General features: G+C 43.6%; 1 protein-coding gene across 13 annotated transcripts in view; it reads left to right on the forward strand.

Moving 5' to 3' along the window:
• The window catches only part of LOC108697765 (protein capicua homolog), a 96,415-nt gene that overhangs the window by 55,492 nt on the left and 19,736 nt on the right, over positions 1-21,187 (forward strand). For all 13 annotated transcript variants that reach the window (XM_018228119.2, XM_018228122.2, XM_041571573.1 and 10 more), the window contains exons 3-5: positions 19,778-19,927; positions 20,006-20,213; positions 20,763-20,892. In XM_018228119.2, coding sequence (XP_018083608.1) covers positions 19,778-19,927; positions 20,006-20,213; positions 20,763-20,892 — 488 coding nt within the window. The remainder of the gene's footprint in view (positions 1-19,777; positions 19,928-20,005; positions 20,214-20,762; positions 20,893-21,187) is intronic.

Consider the following 21,187-nt stretch of genomic DNA (forward strand, 5'->3'; position numbering starts at 1 on the left):
CTTCTGGTGTCCCTGGAAGGCCCGGATTTACTATCCATGCGCCCCTAGGCTGGCTATGCTCACCGCCGCCTGCTTCCCCATCTCCTACCCCTTCCACTTCCCTGTCTACTTCCCCGTCTCCTTCCCCTCCCTTTAACTGTCTCCTTCCCCTGCTCTTCCCCCTCCCCTCCCCGTCTCCTTCCCCTCCCCTTCCCCGTCCCCTTCCACATCTCCTTCTCATCTCCTCCTCTTCCCCGTCTCCTCCTTTTCTCCCGTCTCCTTCCCCTCCCCTTCCCCGTCTCCCTGCCCTTCCCTGTCTCCTTCCCCTCCCCTTCCAAACAACTAGAGAAACCATACCCTTGATCAGGCCCAGAGTGGCAATCTGTGGGTTCTGGCAAATGCCAGAGGGGCTGTTGTAACAGTCACTATTTATTGGGCTGGTGGGGGGCTCCTTGGACCTCTGTGTATTTGGAATCCCAGTCCAGACCTGCCCTTGATACAAGCAATAAAGTTACACATACCTCCCAACATTTGCAAAATAGAAAGAGGGACAAAAGCATTTGCCGCGCAAAGTGAATCGAAAAATGTTTTGGACCATGCCCATTTTATGGCCACACACCCTGAATACCACATCTTTTTTACAAAATCTGGGAATTTATGGAAAGTTTGAACACATTTCTGGGGGTTTTAGGGTTAAGGTTTTATGTGTTATTACAGTTTTGCTAATGAAAGTGAATCCCCAAATAAATGTATTCCATGTGACAACTTATGGAACATTTCAGTGTGATAATACCCATCATCCCTAGCGAGCCAGTTGCAAACTGACATGCCTGTGTCCACAATTTATGCCAGTGTTTATATATTTCTGTCAGGCTGTATTGATGCTGTTGAATTATCTGCAGCTGAATATCATTGGGGTTTTATACACTGCTCTAGTGCTGCGCTCATGTCTCTAGTTTTGTGTGATCATGGTGGTGTTTGTGATGGCTGGCAGTGTGTGACACGCTCCTGACTCACTGCTATCTATAGCACAAATAAACAATTACTCACAGTACAACCGCGGGAGCCTGCTTCAGCCAATCACAGGCTAATGCAGTTAGTCACCGTGGGAACAGCACAAGTAGGAGGAGCATGTAAAGGGACAGTGTGCAGAGGCACCATGCGGGTTCTTGTGCAGGTTTCACTGCTTCCATGGCCATGTGATTGTTACTGCTCATGTACCTACACATGTATACTGTTCACACGTTTACAGATTTTTCAGAGATCATTATTAAATAGCAGAAGGGAGTGTTGATTTTTTTTTTTTTGGCATACAATGTTGTGTATTTGCCTTGTGTGTATCCTGAGTCGGGAATGCGGCACCTTCCCAGTGTGGTTCATTATGTTGCAGATCGTCCGTGTTGGAGTTTTTATCCCTGGTATCCCAGTGGGCCGGGCGGACACTGCAGATGGTCATTTTATTTGACCAAGTGTGATTTGGACATGTTAAATATTCTAAGTAACGGATAGCACACCCAGTTGAAAAAAATTAATTAATTTATTACAGAAAAGAAAAAAAGAAAAATTACAAAAGTATATTTGGTCAGCCCAACGCGTTTCAACCTTAAGGGTCTTCCTCAGGGGCACAAATAATCAAAAAAATCAAAAAAGGCAGTTAACTTTAAGGGAGCTAGCACACAGGCCGATAAATCAGCAGGCGACTAAATCTCCCGAATCTGCCCGTGTGCTTGAACCCTTAAGTGTCATTTTTCTCCTTCTAAAGCAGCTCTGAGAGGGGGAGCATACATTAAATTGATACATATCTTTGTCCCTGCTGAGCAGAATCCCTGAGTATCATTAAAGGCAGTGGTTAGAATTGATACAATTCGAAGCGTTCTGAGTGCCATTCCCGCCAGCTACATTCTAGCTGGCGGGAAGGCTTTTAGGGGAGATTAGTCGCCCCAAGAGGAGGCGATTTGTTGACGGGATACTAATCTCCCCCAGTAGCTGCGTGTGCCATTGCCCTTAAGGAGAATTCAACCTGTAACATAAAAAAAACCCACGTAGACCCTCCTCCTAGGATTGCCACCTTTTAAAGAAAAAAAAAAATTACCGGCCAGTGGTGGAGGCGGGAGTTAAGGGGCCTACCGTGACGCAAAAAGGGGCAGAGCCCGACGCAGCGTGATGCAAAAAGAGGCAGGGCCATGGGGTAGTGCCGAAAAAGGGGCAGGGTCACATCGCCAAAGCCAAGAAAATGTATGTTTTCACCGGCAGGGCAAGGGCTTTTATAAATGGTATTATGAAAAATACCAGCTGGGTGGCAACCCTACCTCCCCCCCCCCAGCCTACCTGGTACTGGGGGCATATGCCCTTAACTTTTTACTTACCCCTCAGTGCAGATTCTTTCCCCGGGAGTTCACTGCACCATCTTATTTTCTTCTGTAAACTTCGGAAGTAGACCGTCGTTTTCGGTGCATGCGCAGTTGGAGTAGTATTCCTGTCCCAAATAACTGCACATGTGCCGTCGCAAATAATTCCAAAAGTCACGGCAAATGACACTTTCATGACTTTCTGTGCATGCACAATTGTTCGAGACTGTTATATTACGCCAACTGCGCATGTGCCAAAAACTAGGGTCTGTTTCTGACGTTTATTGAAGAAAATAAGATGGTGGCTGTGAACTCCTGGGGAAAGAATCTGCACCGAGGGGTAAGTAAAAAGTTAGGGGCATTTGCCCCGGTACCAGGTAGGCTGGGGGGAGGAGGGTCTACGTATGGTAGTGGTATTTAATTTTACGGGTTGAATTCTCCTTTAAACTTAGATTTAAACTTGTTTCTTTATTTCTGAAGAACAATTTGGAAACAACTGAAAGACAACTGAAAAAGTGTTTGGTAGGTAAACAATCCCTCTAATGCAGCCCTGTCACAATTTCTAGGCCAGATATCTGCATCTATGGGAAGTTGAACTGTTTGGCACAGAAGTTACACGCTGCACAAGACACTGGGAAGAAGCAGGTTTTCTGATGATCCAGCAGTTACAGCCAGGCACGTTAGATGCAAGTGGAACAAATTGTGCAGCTGGGTCCCAATTCTACTCGCCCATTACTCGCCTGCATAATATTAATCCTTTGGGCCCTAAACACAGCACAGATACATAACTGCATGCTCAGCAGGCCAGCGTGGGGGCTCCTTGACAGAAATTGTCCTTGCAAAATTCTAAATGACAGTGTTTTACTGTGTACGAAATGGATGTTTGGGGTACCCAGTCTTTAAATGGTGTTGAAATACAATTTCCAATATCCCAAGGTCAGCCAAACTCTCAGGAGGTACTGGGAGTAGTAGTTCAAACAATAGCTGTGGGGTATAGGGTTAGACATAATTTGAAGGGGAACTATCGAGAAAATGAAAATGTAATGTTTCCTCATACTGAAGTATGACACTTTATAAATATAATCAATTAAAAATTCTGCATTGTTTCTGAAATAATCAAGTTTATCTTCACTATCCCTCTCTCAGCATCTGTTTCTCTTCATTCTGTCTTCATGCAGGAGTTGAATGGTCCAATATATCTTATAGGGAGGCTTCCTTTCCTAGCAGATGTATTAGAGCTCACTCAAATAACCAATACAAACAAAATCAAAACAAACAAAATAACTGCCTTTTGCACAAATTCTGCATGTAGAGAGACATGATGTCTGGTGATTTTAATAGAGTGAGCTCTAAAACATCTTCTAGGCAACCAGAGCCCCCTATAAGATATATTGGATCATTCACCTGATACCCAACTCCTGAATGAAGACAGAATGAAGAGAAACAGATGCTGAGAGAGGAATGGTATACTGTATATAGTATAGAATATTTAATTGATTTTATATAGAACAATTCTTTTTCAGTGTGCTGAAGCTAATATTAATTTTTCCCTTTTGTGATAGTTCCCCTTTAGGTATTTTGTAAACACCCTTCACTGTTATACAGACCACCCAATAGTTAAGGTAATCAGTGCATGTTATGAATACTCCCGCCCCCCCCTTTAAAAGCCTCATTTAGGCTTTTACGTTGGCACGGCTATTAGGCTGTGGCGATGGAGTCGGGTTGCCTGAGATCGGTGTCACCCTGACCCGAGAGAGACTGCAGCAAATCTCACAGTGGCCAATGGGTGGCTTATACTGAATGGACAAAGTATAAAGGCAAAGCATAACCTGTTCAATATCGGGTTCAATAAAAGCACTTACTGTATTTTGCAGCAACCCACTGCGTTTGACGAAAGTTCATCACTACTTTTCCCATAACCTATACATGCTTTTACTATAAAACAATGTAAAATACAGTACAGTGCTCAGGACCTGGGGTTTTCCTGATAACAGATCTTTCCATAATTTGAATCTTATCCTAGATCTACTAGAAAATCATGTAAACATTAAATAAACCCAGTGGGATGGTTTTGCTTCCAATAAGGAATAATCATATCTTAGTCTGGATCTTGTACAAGCTACTGTTTTATTATTACAGAAACAAGGAAAACGTTTCTAAAAATCTGGATTAATTGTATAAAATGGAGTTTATGGGAGACAGCCTTTTTCGTAATTCGGAGCTTTCTGGATACTGGGTTTCCAGATAATGGATCCCATACCTGTTTAGATTGTAGTTTACAGTGTGCCCAATGGTCGAATAGTCAAACAATTTTTAGTTCGAATCGTTCGAGTCGAAGGTAGTAGTAGCCTATTCGATGGTCGAAGTACCCAAAAAAATACTTCGAAATTCAAAGTTTTTTATATTCGAATCCTTCACTCGAGCTTATAGTAAATGTGCCCCTAAATGTCTTATTAGCAATTAATTATGAGTTACATGACTGCCTGGAAACCAGTTCCGCCTGCAGTATACAACATACATGCAGAATTTAAATAGATGGGGCAGTTCGGTGTTAAATGAACTTTTAGTATGATGCAGACAGACTCTGAGGATTCTGAGACTATTTGCAGTTGGTCTTCATATTTATTTTTTTGTTATTATTTAGCTTTTTTTTTTATTCAGCAGCTCTCCAGTTTGTAATAAAACCAATGATGTTGTTGCTAGGGTGCAGTTTACCCCAGCAATCAGGCAGTGGTTTGAATGAGCGACTGGAAGAGAAATGAGAGGCTGGTAGGTTCAGTAAAGCCCATCTGAAGGCAGGAATGGCAAATAATAAAATAAAATAACTAAAGACTGAAAAGTTGCTAAGAATTAGACTTTCATGTAACAAGTTTATAAAGTGCTCTGTGTGCTATCTCCCTAATTGCCTGTTAGCCATGCGGGCTATGGATTTACAGCCCTTGGACTCAGGTTTTTTTTTGGCATTGCAACACACAAAAAGTCTTTATCAATTTCAATCTGTCCAGAGGGTCCAGAAAAGTTGGCCTTGATTAATTTTGTCTTCTTTCAGTGTTCATGTGAGTTCTTAGGGGTACAGACATTCAGGGCAGACTAATCAATCAAGCACACAACATTCACAGATATTTGTAGCTCATATTTGTGTAGTGTGTAACTGGGCCTTTGGGGGCAGTAAACTGTTAATTGCCATTCTGCACTATGAAACTAGGCCTCTGGGAATAGTAAGGGTGGTGGAACACGGGGAGATTAGTCGCCAAATGATAAATCTTCCATTGGCTACTAATCTCCTGTGTACCATGACCATAATAATCTCGTTTGTTTAATATGAAACTGGGCCTCTGGGGACAGTAAAGAGTTAATCACTATTGTGCTGTACATAACTGATCCTTTGGGGACAGTAAGGGGTTAACGCCCATTTAAGGTAAGGCGAGTGCTGAAAGGAAGTCCCTACAGAGGCTAGAGGTGTAAACAGAAATCTTTGGCTGTAGCCTCTGCTGTTAACCCTTGTGGTACTGAAATGCAATACAGAAATAGCTTCTTTTCAGAAATGGGCATATGAACGTGAGATTGCCATGCAATGCCAGTTCTACCGCTTGGAACAGTCATTATTAATTCATTCTTCGCTGTGGGTCTGTGCCTTTGGGAATACAGGAAAAAAAAAATCACGGTTTTGTTAACACTTGCGGTGCGATGCAGTGGGATGCATTAGAGTTGCATGGCAAACTGATACTTAAAGGACAAGGAAAGTTAAAATAAAGAAGTAGCTAGAAATGGTGTATATTATGTTTTGAGCTTCTGTACCAGCCCCAGGCAACCAAAGCCCTCTAGTAAGGAAGATCTGTATCTCCAAAGATGCCCCAGTAGCTCCCCATCTTCTTTTCTGCTGATTCACTGCACATGCTCTGTGCTGCTGTCACTTACTGAGCTTAGGGACCTACTCACAATATACAGTACACATAGAATAGAAATGTCACACTATAAGGCTGATTAGTAATTAATACATATAATTACTACATGGCAGCACAGAAATCAGTGCAATTAGCATCAGCATTTAATAATTGGCCCTGTAGCATCATCTTATATTACAGACAAACCTCATTTTCTGCTGGATAATTAGTGACGAGCCCTAAGCTTAGCTTCTCAACAGCTGCTCAGAGCCCACTGAGCATGTGAGTGTCACAGACACTTTCCAAGATGGTGACCCCCTGTGACAAGTGTGAAGTCCTGGATCATTGCTGCTATTGACAAGCTGAAACTTTAGGCTGGTGCAATAAGTGCAGTATATAAAACATGGCATTTTTAGCACTTTTCATTTTTAGGGGTTAGTTCTCCTTTAAAACCTCTCATATGTACGTGCCATTATATGGGCTGAATAACTTGGTGACAGTAGGTTAGGGAGTGTCTATTTCAGGGGCAATTTCTCTTTGGATATGCAATTATACACAAGGGTTCTTTCAAGCAGGTACAAGCCCTTGCTATATTTTATTTGCAGAGGTGCAACGTTTTGGGGTAAACCCCTTTATCAAGCATGATGCTTGATAAAGGGGTTTACCCCGAAACGTTGCACCTCTGCACCTCTGCAAATAAAATATAGCAAGGGCTTGTACCTGCTTGAAAGAACCCTTGTGTGCCAGTGAATTCTTCCTGTATTCGTATTGTTGAGGTTGCCGAGGCCTCCATCACAGTGCACCGGGTCATCTTATCGTGGAGAGCCAGGGTGTGCAAGCGTGGTAATCTTGTACTGATTAATAGAAGTAAATCCACAAGCCATGTTAAGCCACATGAATGAGTTGTTATGCTAAAAACAGGTTTCATTATTCTCTATAGGAAAAGGCACACTGCCCACTAATTGCAGCACTCTTCCCATGGGAAATAATGTGGCATGATCAGTTTTACGCTTCTGGTGTGGCAATCCTCTGGGAATCCATAAAATGTATCCAAAGGGGGGAATTTGAAGTTCTATGGCAGTGGGGGGACAAAAAGAGGGGGAACTGGTAGGAGGCCACTCCCCCCCATTCATGTTTCTAGATTGCCCATTTTCATCAACTCCCGCCCTCATAACACATTTATATCATTAGTTATCCTTTTGGTTTGGTCCAATTTTTAATTTTGGATAAATGTATGATTTTTTTGGGACACCAAATAAATTTTTCATGTAGGCCACTGCCTACTATTTGTATTACCATTTTGATTGAGGGCAGTATTTGCACATGTATCAGGTGGCTTACTCCTAAGTACTTTATATAATCATTGTTTAATACAACTCCTATCATCCCTTGTCTGGGAGAACAAGTGCTGCAAGGGCTGGATTGTGAGCTTTGGTTTTGTCTCAAAAAGTTGAAATGTTTAGGGAATATTTCTAGAAGACCAATAATATAGAGTAGAAATAGGCAACCTTTAGAGTCGAGAATTAACTTCGGAGCAATAGTCTCATAAACGTCTAAAGCTCCCCATAGACGCGACGATTCTTCTTGCCGAACGACCGATTTTAGGGAAGCCCGACCAATCCTTCGAAATTATCGTGCGGTTAGTGGTATTCGAACGATCGTACATCTTACGATTTTTCGGCCGACATCTGTCGGGAAATTGATTGGCCAGGTCAAAAAATCTTTGTCGGTCCCAGTGCAATGTCTCTATGTTTGCAGGGCCAAGCAGGCAGCTCCCCTTTGTTTTCCTGGTAAATTGGTCTTTTTAGTTGATGGTAGATTCGTACGATCGTACGATCGTTCTGAGAAGATCGTGGTCTCACGATCAGGATCTGATCTTTTAAAAATCTCAACATCTATGGCCAGCTTTAGGGTCCTGACGCTCGGGGAGATTTGTTGCGTGTGTTTGAATCTCGTGGGCAACAAGTCTCCCCAAAATTCTTTCCCACAGGCAATAAAGTTTGTATGTTTTTCCTCCAGTCATTTACTTTATTGCTGTTGGGAAAGCATTTTGGGGAGGCGTATGGGCTGTGACAGAGCAGATCCAGACATAGACGAGTACTGCCACGACCCTAAAGACTCGCTCACAGCACTGCTGACTGGAGAGGTGCACAATAGCTTTAACCAACCCAGTGTTTCCAGTGAAAAGGGATTATGTTTGGGGAGGGGGGAATGATATGAGCTGACAGATTCCTGAGTTACTGAATTGGGGGGATTTAACTGTAGCCCCTTAGATTTGGGACAGGCAGTCTTTGGCACCAGGGCTGTTGCTCAACTTCAACCCTCAGCAGTCAGACAACTGTGGCAGGAATGTGCAGGGTGTTGCAGTTCTCTGTGTTAGCTATGGTGAAAAGGGTTTATGCCATGGTTTAGTTTATGTTAAAGGAATACTGTCATGGGAAAAAAATCAGGTAATAGTGCTGTTCCAGCAGAATTCTGCACTGAAATCCGTTTCTTAAAAGAGCAAACAGATTTTTTTAATATTTAGTTTTGAAATCTGGCATAGGGCTAGACATATTGTCAGTTTCCCAGCTGCCCCCAGTCATGTGACTCGTGCTCTGATTAACTTCAGTCACTCTTTACTGCTGTACTGCAAGTTGGAGTGATATCACCCCCCCCCCCCAACAGCCTAACAACAGAACAATGAGAAGGTAACCAGATAGCAGCTCCCTAACACAAGATAACAGCTGCCTGGTGGATCTAAGAACAGCACTCCATAGAAAAAGCCAGTTCCATCCTAAGGGTAAGGTCACACTGGGCGATTTGGGGAGATTTAGTCACCTTAACCTAAGGGTAAGGGCACACAGGCAGATACAGGGAGATTAGTCGCCTGGCGAGTAAACTCTTCTTTGGGGCAACTAATCTTCCCAAGGCTGGCATTTGCACACGCACGCCCCCGGGCCGCATGGTCCTAGTGCTGAACACTTGCCGCATGCAACCACTCCTCAGCACGCTCGTGCGAGCAAGCACACGCGCTCTCTAGCACCAGAGCACTGGGGAGCTCTGAGTCCCCTAGTGCTCCATAGGATGCGGCGGGGGCAGCATGCCGTCCCTAAAATATTACCACCATAGGCCCAGGCCTTTGTGGCCTAGCCACAAATCTGGGCCTGAATCTCCTGGAACTGCCTCCCCTGTGGCGGGAGGCACTCGTGGCAATTCGTTTTCCAAAGGCAACTGCGGAAAACGCCCGGCAACTTTGGAAAAATAATTGTGCCGAGTGCCATCCCGCCGGCGATTTACATTTTAGCCAGTGGGAAGGCAGGGGAGGCAGTTCGGGGAGATTAGTCGCCCTGAAGAAAAGCAGATTTGTCGCAAAGCACATGACCAGGCAAAATGACCTGAGATGGCTGCGTACACACCAATATTACAACTAAAAAAAAATACACTCGGTTCAGGAATGAAATTGTATATTGTAGAATTTATTATTTGCAGGGTAAACAGTGTCATTTAGAAATAAACAATACATCATAAAAATCATGACAGAATTCCTTTAATTAAGGGCCTCTGGTTCCCCCCCCCTCCCTTCAATCATTCTGTGATCTAATTCCCCCCCCCCCCAGGTCATTGTGTGATCTGTGATCTAATATCCCCATGCCTCCCCCTCCCCAGTAGTATGTGAGAGCTGTGAGGAGGTTGTAGCAGGACAGTGTGTGCACCCCTCCCCCATCACTAGCTGTTCTCTTCCCTCCTCCTCCTGCCCTATGTCACAGGACCCAGTGGGCTCCCCCCCTCCAGTCACTGCAATCTGACCTGCTTCCTCAGCTAGAACCAGCCCCGCTGCTTTCCCACCAATCCCCACCCCAGGGCTCAGTGACATCAGCTGATTACCATTCTGTTAGGGGGAGTTCTGCAAGGCTTAGCCAATAGCAGCGCACAAAGGATGCAGCCTGTTATTTGCATATGACTGACATTCCTGTGCCAGCCAATGGCACGGCAGAGTGAGTGAGAAGCCTGATTTGCATGTGAATGATATGGTGTGGCCGGCCAATAGCAGAGCAGAGCGGTAAATGGGCATGCGTAAGGAGGGGGGAATACACAAGGCTTCCCTCCTGTGCCCCCTCCTATAGCTCCAGCTCTCGGCTCAGAGGAGGAGAGTGAATGGTGCTTGATACCATGTTACAGGCCAGAGGGAATCGAGGGGACAGGCTTCAGAGCAGAGGAGCTCTCCCAAGTTGATATCCTGAGGCAGGGCCCAGCACACACCCACAGCCAAGAGCTGAGAAGGAGGAGGGGGCAAGCTGCATAAAATACAAACCTACCTCACAGACAGAAACTGCAGCGTAGTGCCAGATCCCTCAGTACCACAGACTGTATCCTGCCTCATCTTACCTGGAGACGAGCATCTGGGACACAGGGCATGTGAGTGCCACCCAAAGAAGATGCCTGGTACAGGGGTAGCCCCCCTCACTGCTGCTGCTGCTGCTTCTTCAATCTGGGCACTGGGAGTTGCTGTCATATGAATGTAGCGGCCCATCCTCCGACACATCCTGCGCCCTCCCCTCCTCACCGCTTTTACTAGTGTTTGTTATTGTTTTTCTGCTCCGCTCCTCGTGGTACCACATCAGAGAGGGCATCTAAGGGAATCTCACAGAAGCACTGCCAGCTTGCATGGCACATCATCAACCTAACTGCCCATTACAACTCACTGACATAGCCGGGACTTGTTCCTTGTCTTCTGTGAAAGCCCCACTTGGCATCTGCCGGAGCTTGGAAATTGTCTGTACTGGAGAACTGCTAAGCGACTGTCCTAAACTCTTAAACTGGGCATTGGATGTATTGGAAAAAAGTCTGAAAGAGCTTGAGAGACAGCCCACACTGCTGGCGGTGCCAGGGAATGGCTGGCGTAAGGAATCATTAGCCGTTCAGCAGGGCACCGTGACCAGTTTGTAGAGGAAGGTGCTTGTGGTCAACATGTTCTCATCATCTGAGCGCCCAGCTCCTCCCCGCGGACTCAGCATGTTCGGTTAGTGCTCTATTCTGTTTGTACTATAATAACAAGGATTCCCTGGGCAGCGCGTGTGCTATAACATTCTCCCCACCTGAGCCAAGGAAACCTAGGCATCTGCAGCCAGGGAGCTTCACACCAGGCCAATGGCAAGATGGCACTTCTCCATAAAATATTCTAATAAGTGCCCCTCAGGGCTAGGTCTCATGTTGATGGTAGCAAGGTTGTGATGTGCAACTTGGCACACCTAGTAATGACTTCACTGGGCATCGATTCCACCTCCTTGTTGGCTTATGGATGCCATAGTAAGATATAATGCGGTCAATTTTTTTCGGCATTTGGTGCTCTTAGCTTTCCCTTATCTCCTAAATCATGAATAATGCAGGGCATAGCAGCAATCTCTGTAGCGCCAGAGCCATTTTAAGTGGTGGCTGGGACAAAGCAGACTTGTTGGTGCCTCATTCTTTATTGCTTTAGATGGAACTTTAGTTGTTAAATTATCACTCAGCCTCCCTACATTGACAGCAAGCAGCTGTTGGTGGCTGCTGGGAGTTGTACTTTAGGAATGCACCGAATCCACTATTTTGGATTCGGCCGAATCCTTCACGAAAGATTCGTCTGGATACCGAACCGAATCCAAATCCTAATTTGAATATGCAAATTAGGGGTGGGAAGGGAAAGTGGTTTGTGTAACACTGATTGGACGATAGTCCCTTCCCACAGGCGACTATGGGTGCTTTAACTGTAGCCAGGGTAAATTCTGGTGTTTTATTGAGCCCCCTGACACTTTCTGTGGCACCCCCATTACATGTATGACCCCTGGAGGTTGCCCCAACTTTGACGTGCTTTGATTTGGAGCTCCTCTCTGTGATGGGAGATGTTGGGTTGGTGGGTGGCCTGATTAGCTGCAATGCTTGTGTATGCCGAAGGCCACATCGTTACCAGAGATGTGAATGGCAAATCTTGTGATAGATATGTGCGTCTTGCTTCGCTTTCTGTCATATAATCATGAGCTGTGTGTGTAGATTTGTGAGCTGCAACATTGGGAGCGAGTGGGCGGGTTTTGGATAATGCACCAGGCCGGCCTCCCCCCTCCCTGCCACATTCTCCTCTCTGTCTTGGCCCAACCCCTGGTTGTAAATGGTTTAATCTGTACCAATGTGTTCTCACTATCCGTCACCTCTGCCAAATAAAAGCCTTGTGCTAGTCAGCACCATAGTGTTTTTTTTTTTTTTGGGCTGGTCTAGCAACCCCAGCAAGAGGGGCCTGTGTTTCTTCATTGTACAGAACAGGGGATTTTGTAATGTGTTTTTAAAATGTATTTGGCTTCTGCTGTCTAGAGCACCAGAAAACAAAACCGTAAAATGGGGTGAGGGATCAGCTCCTTATGTATTAAGGATGGTTATTCTTTCTTACTGAACATGGAAGAGCAGAGGAATAAAGAGTGTGCCCATGAGTGCATAGCCTTAAGATGTCCATAACCTAAGAGGTATCCAACTGATTGACCAGTGCTCCAGATACCATAAAACTGGCCATCGATAGGGATGGTTAAATGCAGAACAACTGCGTCTCACAAGAAATAGCAAACAGATCATCTTCTTTCATTTCCTTATCTATGGACAAGGTGCTTCAGCACATGATTTTGTTTATATTTGACAAATCAACTTTGGTCTTATAGGATCATAGAATGGGTTGTTGAAAAATTTGGGATTTTGAATTAAACCGTGGCAAAATTAAGTCTTTAGCTCAAAGAACAGGTATAGGATCCGTTATCCGGAAACCCATTATCCAGAAAGCTCCAAATTACGGAAAGGACATCTTCCATTAATAATCCAAATTTTTAGAAATGATTTCCTTTTTCCTTGTACTTGATCCCAAATAAGGTCTCATTAATCCTTATTGGAGGCAATTGGGTTTATTTACATGGTTTTCTAGTAGACTTAAGGTATGAACATCCAAATTACAGAAAAATCCATTATCCGGAAAACCCCAGGTCCCTAGCATTCTGGATAACTGGTCCCATACTTGTATTATTGCTTCTACGTTAATTAAAAAATAAGCACCCTGTCTACCTGTTGGCATTTGTGTAGTAACAATGGCTAAGCCATTAATCAGTGAAAGAGAAGAGGATGTTAATAAAGCTGGTCAGTTTTTTGGGGGGTAGAATTAGATAATATGCCTGAATGAAGAGGTGAGCTTTAAGTGAAGACTTAAAGGCCTGTAGGTTGGGGGAATGTGAAGTAGAACAGGGAAGGGAAATCCAGAAGATGGGTGCAGCATAGGGAAAGTCCATGTAAGGTCAGGGGCACATGGGCAGATTCGGGGAGATTTAGTCGCCTGGCGACTAATCACCTCTTCTTCGGGGCAACAATCTCCCCGAACCGCCTTCTGCCTGCTGAAATAAAAAATCGTCTGCGGCAATGCACTCGCGGCACTTCAATTTCTGAAGTCGCCCGAAGTTTACTCGTGAGGCAACTTCGGGCGGCTTCAGAAATCGAAGTGCCAAGATTGCCATTGCGCTGGTGTTTTCTCATTATAGCAGGTCGGAAGGCAGTTCTGGGAGATTATCGCCCCGAAGAAGAGGCGATTAGTCGCCAGGTGACTAAATCTCCCCGAATCTGCCTGAGTGCCCCTGCCCTAAAGGTGTGAAAAAGCTATCAGTGTGGAGAAAAAAAGGAGGGCATGTGCAGAGTGAAGGTTATATTTAGGAAAATGTATACTCTCTTAGGTCTCTGAGCATGATGAGAGCATGGATGAGTATTTTGGCTGTTTCGTGTGTGGGCAGGGTCAGATACGGGAAATGTTTTAAATGCAGGTCATTTTGGGAAGTGGGAATATGTGGTTATCTATACTGGTGTTTATGGCAAACCAAAAGAATGGACGTAGAAGGTAGAGAGAATGCAAATTAATTTGGTTAAGTTGTAGTCATAATGAAATTAAGAGATTGCTTTTTGACAAGTCACAAGTCATGAAAAAATAGTTTCATCTGAAACCCAAAGGAGCTGATCAGTTTAGAATAGAAGTTGTGTACATATGGAGTCTTGAGTTACCCCAACTGAGATGAGGATGGATGATAGACTGTAATGTGCCATTCAGAGGCGCTGTCGAGCTGTGTGGTTCCGTCTGAGGTTGGTGTATACCAATGATCCCCAACCAGTAGCTTGTGAGTAACATGTTGCTCCCCAACCCCTTGGATGTTGCTCCCAGTGGCCTCAAAGCAGGAGCTTATTTTTGATTTCCAGGCTTGGAGGCAAGTTTTGGTTGTATAAAAACCTGAACAGGGAGAAACCAGGTTCTGCAAACAATTCTGATCACATAGTTAAAAAGAGCACGATAAGCAAATGACTCTATTTGTATAAACAGTGACAATGTCACTTCTGAATATATGCAAAAACCTGTTCCTGGAAATCATGTGACTGTATCTACTTCCTGTCCATAGTCATTTACTGTATGCATTGAGGATGTAATTGTAGACGTTCTGGTAAGAAAGCATGACTCATGAAGCAGTCGCAGCAAATGCAACAGCAATGGTATGGATTGTGGGGGGTAATATATTTCTGGAGACACAAAGGCAGAGAAAAAGGCATACTTATCCTATGTATTTTCTTTAAAACATGGCCAATACGCTTGACTCTACATTGAGTGTCACTAGTAGGGTTAGCAATTAAATCAAAAATCTCTCAAAGGAAAACCATACACATATAAAAATATATATTGCATAAAATCATTTGTAAAACCCTGATTCATGTGAATAAACCATTTTCATAATAATATACTTTTTTTTAGCAGTATGTGCCATTGGGTAATCATAAATAGAAAATTACCATTTTAAAAAACAAGTGCCACCCCCTGGGATCCTAAGATTCATGTTGCACACAAACAAACCATACATGTTAGGTCTCATGAGCCAATTAAAAGCCAGAGTTCTGTTTTTTGCTTCCACACTTCTTCCTGTTACAGTTAGAGCTGCAGTATTTCTGGTCAGGTGATCTCTGAGGCAGCACACAGACCATCACGAAATGGTGGCTCAAGGCAAGAGTTGTAAAAGGGCAATATTTACTGAAATATATATTCCAGTTTGGTAAGATTCTTTGATATAAACGTTCTGTTGCTCAAGTGTTAGTTTTGGGGATATAGTTTTCCTTTAAACATAAACACGATTGCACCCCACAGCCCCATTGACTTGAATGGAAAACTCACAGAGGCAGGGTGTGATTATTTTTAGCCCAAAATGCTCTGGTGAGAGCTTTTGGCCAAAATAGAGCTCATCCGTGCACTTTCACACATTTCCTATTGAACTCAGTGGGGCTGTGGGAGGAGATCACTGATGCCAGTTGAATTATCCACCCAAAAACTGCTGTGTGTGCCATTGGTCTAAAGAAGGGAAGAAACCCACAGTCTGGGCAGATTCGGGCTGGTAAATTAGATGACAGGTCTAATTTTTCCCCAGTGCTCCAGCTTTTCCACTGATGTTGGGCTCTCCCTGATGTTGGGCACCTCCAGTGGTGCAACCACAATGCCCTCCCCATCTGGGAGGTAGGGTAGGTGCAGGTTTAACAAAGTTCCATCACTAAAACAGACTGATTTTCATTGTTAAGAAATGATCCATATATATGGCTTCCTTTTAAAGGGAACCTATGAAATTTTATTTATTTAGTTAGTTATTTATTTTAACCCCACCCTCATAGTCTAATGAAACAGCTGCAATTTCCTTGCTTGATAGTGGGTGGACTTGCCTTGTTGTTCTGTTACCAGAAGGCAGGGTGGCCTAACTGTTGTGATTCTAAAGATATGGTGGCCTTATTTACAAAGCCCCCAGAAGGCAGGTGGCCTAGATGTGGTGCTATTAAAGGCAGGGAAAATGCTGAAATGCTATTTAACCATTATAAGCTCCTTTTATTTGTAACTTTAAAGGAACAGGAACATCAAAATATAAGTGTTTTAAAGTAGAGATGCACTGAATCCACTATTTTGGATTCTGCCGAACCCCCGAATCCTTCTTGAAAGATTTGGCCGATTAGCGAACCGAATTGCATATGTAAATTAGGGGTGGGAAGGGGAAAACTTTTTTTACTTCCTTGTTTTGTGACAAAAAGTCACGTGATTTTCCTCCCCACCCCTAATTTGCATATGCGAATTAGGATTTGGTTCCGCTGGGAAGAAGGATTCGACCAAATCCGAATCCTGCTAAAAAAGGCCAAATCCTGAACCGAATCCTGGATTGGTGCATCCATAATTTAAAGTAATAAAAATATATCTCCCCTGCACTGGTAAAACTGGTATTTCGCCCCTGCACTGGTAAAACTGGTGTGTTTGTTTCAGAAACACTACTATTGTTTATATAAATCAGCTGCTGTTTAGCAATGGGGGCAGCCATTCAAAGGAGAAAAGGCTCAAGTTACACAGCAGATACACTCTATAGAACATAATGGTGTTATCTGTTATCCACTATTTAACCTGTCAATATAACCTTTTTTCAATTTCCACCATTGCTACTATTGTTTATATGAACTATAGTAGTGTTTGCTTCAGTTTCACCAGTGCAGGGCAACAGTACATGATAATATAATTACTATAAAACACTTTAACTTCTTGGTTCCTATAAGTCACTCTGTATTATGGGCAGTCCTGGTTGCAACATTACTGAGCCATGGATGTGTAGTCTCGCTCTATAAACACACATGTCCTGACTGCCATGTGTATGAAGCCTAACCTGCATCTAGTCTATTATCCCTGCAGGGATGGCAGCTTTTGACAGCGGGGTTCCGGAAGATGCTACCCCACTGTGCCCATTACATGCCCAATACACGCCCACCTGCTGCTGGGAGTATATCTCAAGCTCAGTGTGTCATCTTGTATTGACAGCTTTAGTATTTGTGTCAGATGTTAAATGTGTATGTGTACCCCCTGTCCAGTGTATGTAAGTCTGTCTTTGGCTGTTGGGGGGTGCCACGAGCAGACAAATAAATGTTGGCTAAAAATAGAAAAACTGATATCTAAAAATAGAAAAACCTTTATCTATACAATTATCTCATCATGGGTCTATGATTAAGTGTCTTAGTGACACAAAACGCGTTAGGCTAGAGATGATTGTAAGAATAAAGGTTTTTCTATTTTTAGTACAAATAAGCAATTCAGGCGGCACTCCAGGTAGGTTTGAGGGTGTTTATTGCAACATTAGGGTAACCGCATCGCCTTACGCGTTTTGGGAAACATTCCCTTAATCATAGGCATGATGAGATAATTGTATAGATAAAGGTTTTTCTATTTTTAGCTATCAGTTTTTGGTTTGATCTATATGTTGCCCTGCACCAACATTTGCTTGTCTGCATACGGATTGTCTGCTCTCTTGAGCTGCAGACCTGGGGCAGGAGCACCTGGGCCACTAAGTCTACTTTGGTGAGTTATTCTACAATGATCGGTTATGTTTTATGCTTAAATGATTTTGGGGGGTGCCATGAACCATGCTGCATTTTTGAACAATACAAAGTTGCCTCATGCGTCGTTACCCTTAGAGTATGTTTTTTTTTTTTATGTAGGTGTTGTAGTGTATCCACTGAATGTGAGCGTTTTTTTTCTGTAGAGCGGACCCCTTTGAGGTTGTCCCGTGGTCAGTGCAAGTCTGACAAAACAGGAACAAGAACAATAGAGCACTTCCTGCTTCTACAGCTTGTGCCGTTCCTTTGCCGGTATAGGCAACTGCACTCATACAAGCGCAAGCAAAGCATTCCACCAGCCATAACATTAACATTCATAAAAATTCTAAATTAAAGGGATGGTTCACCTTTAAATTAACTTTTAGTATGTTATAGAATAACTAATCCTAAGAAACTTTTCAGTTGGTCTTATTGGTTATAGTTTTTGAATTATTTGTATTTTTTCTTCTAACTCTTTACAGCTTTCAAATGGGGGTCACTGACCTCATCTAAAAACAAATGCGCTGTAAGGCTACAATTTAAGCTGCTTTTTATTACTCATCTTCCTATTTAGGCCCTCTCCTATCCATATTCAAGTCTCTTATTCAAATCAGTGTATGGTTGCTGTGGCAATTTGGACCCTAGCAACCAGATGTGTAATGGCACTGACACAATTTCCGAGTTAACATGATTGTTGTAGTTCAGCAACATTTTGATGTACGCACATCTGACTAGTGCTTTTAAGTTGGTTGTACTTGCCCTGATTTGATAGAACTGTATGGCTGATAACGACCTGACCAGTTGGGCATGGATTGCATTTGGGGAGATGCAGTTTCAACAGACCATCCTGATATCTTATTGCAGTGTATTTAGTCTGCCTGTGAATGGCCAGATTCTATAAGTACTATCCATTTGTCAATTGCTCTAAGACCTGCCTGGGTATCCAGTGTATGACCAGGTTACGGTACTAACAATTTTGATTGAGAAGAGTTCAGGATTTCTGTAGCAGTAGTAGTAAATTGACCCCCATTATAACCCGTATCAGTGCCTTAGCAAGAGAATAGTCAAAAGGCACAGTCAAAAGGAAAATATGTGTCATTTCTGGCTGATTTCCATGCACATCTCTATACCGTTCTTGGGGTTTTGGCAAAGTCATGGATGACTCACTCGGTTCTATTGTCTAAGAAAACAACTTTTGGTTGGTCAAGCTGACACATCCTACATAGTGGCCAAATCATGCTGATTTGAATATGCTGCCCCCGGGTGCCATCAGGGGGGAGTCCAGTCAGTGGGCCCTATAGCAAAGGGTACCCAGTAAGACTCAAAGGCCCAATTTGCAGGACAGTAAGGGGCAGGGATGTGGGGTAGTGGGCAGGGTATAAGCAGATCATGGATGTGTTTTGGGAGTAACAGGTTGTGGCCAGTGATCGGATATGCAATTTATGTGGTGCCACAAGGCATCACATAGGCACCATCCTACTTACCAGTTCCCAACTCCCAGGTGACTCAGGTGACTGGTAAAATAATAACTGGGGGTCCTTGGGGGGGAAACCAGAGTAAAATAAGTAGTACAGGGACCCATGATGGGATAGACGAGCAATATATTATTGGCTACTGGACCATCTGCCTGTTCAGAAAATATTGTTATGCCATATTAATGGGTGCCAGTTCTATCAGAGATAGAATATAATATATATACATACAGGTATATTCACTCTCTGTGGCATCTCTTTGCCGGAACCCACAGATTGCCAGTCCAGGCCTGCACTCAATATCTTCAAATGTTCACCTCTGTTTTCTCTCCCCCTTTCATCATAATGCAACCTGGAAGGACTATTATCTCTAAACGTGTTTTCACTTCATTTTTCTGGGTTAGGTTATTTAAGGACTTGTTCTCTTAGAAGACAGCCTGGCACCCCCCCCCCCCCCCCCTCAGAGCCAAAATGATTTGTTTCCCAGCAATAGATTAAGTTCATCAGTCAGCAAATGACTATACAGCTATTATGCAACGTTCACTTTACATGGAGAACAATGCATGGGTAGACAGAATATGTGAAATATGCAGAATTGTCTATGAATGAGAATGCAAAGCAAAAAATGTATAACTGTACGAATGCTTTTCTTTATTGCTTGACTGATTGTTCTTCTGCTATGTTTCCCTTTCAGTATGGACAAACGTGGAGCCGAGATCTGTGGCAGTGTTTCCCTGGCACTCATTGGTTCCTTTTCTGGCTCCAAGTCAGCCAGATTCATCCGTCCAGCCCTCAGAGGCTCAGCAACCTGTCAATCATCCTGGAGCCTCAAATCAGAGTAAAGGTAAGTCTATTCTGGTTATTCTTTGCACCAGCTCATCTACAGTCAGTAGTCATCTAGACTTCTATCTGGCCTCTGCAGAACCCCCAGAATCTGCATCAGTTGCACATGAGACCGTGCCAGTGGCAAGCTTTGAGGATGAGAGATGTACCGTTCCCCACACTGACATTGTTGCTCCGCCGCCTACTGAGGAGCCTGCTAAGCAGTCACAGCACCAAGAGAGCTTGACCCAGGGAACAACAGGGGACCACAGAGGAGACAGTGAAACCGAGAGTGACCATGATGATGCGTGAGTAACAGCTTGATGACATAATACTTGAAGAAGTGGATTGTGGGCAGTCCTAGAATGCACTAATACATCACTATGACCAACGCCACACCCATATGCTGCTACTTCTTTGTTTCTGCATGCATGGGATTCATGATGCTTACTATACATAAAAGCAAGTGAGGAGTATTTATGTTCATGATATTCATGTTCTCTTTCTGTGCCCAGGTGGCACAATTCCCATTCACTATCATGGGAAAGGCTTGTAATGGCTGCAGGCGTTTCCAGTTGGCACAGTATCATCTAAAAAGATCACAGCACAAGGTTTAGGGGGAAATGGTTTGAGGCTATAGACTAACACTATTTGTTCTGGCTATCATGTGAGACATCCAGTCACTCCAGCCTTTATACATTACATTTTTGGCTAACTAACTATATCAGAAACATTTTTTTTATTTTTCACAGTCTATCTGTTTACCCAGTTTTTATTTTCACACTGAACTGTTCCTTTAGTCGTTATGAAATGATCTTGCATTCCCATCTAAATAATCTCTTATCTCTACGTCTCAGATTCTTTCCGATTGGGCCACCAGATTTGCAGCTACCTATGCTTGGTGGGAAACGTCGGACACAGTCACTAAGTGCACTGCCCAAGGAAAGAGACTCTTCTTCGGAGAAAGATGGGCGCAGCCCCAATAAAGTAAGGGAGTTCTTCATATTCTGGATCTGGGATGGTCAACCTGTCATAGTTCAACTAAAACTTTTAGTATTCCATTCTCAACCGAAGGGGTGATGGCTACAATTAGATGGCACAACACTGGGGCCCATTTGCCCATGGACAGTAATCAATAGTAACCAATCGGGGATTGGCTTTTTTCAGGCTACTACAAGTAGAACAATGAATGCAACAATTTGATTGGTTGCCAAGGGTAACTGCCCATGGGCAAATTTGCCCAGTGTTGATAAGTAACCCCCACTGTCTTTATAGATTTCCA

The sequence above is a fragment of the Xenopus laevis genome, chromosome 7S, assembly GCF_017654675.1.
Source record: "Xenopus laevis strain J_2021 chromosome 7S, Xenopus_laevis_v10.1, whole genome shotgun sequence".
Classification (NCBI taxonomy): domain Eukaryota; kingdom Metazoa; phylum Chordata; class Amphibia; order Anura; family Pipidae; genus Xenopus; species Xenopus laevis.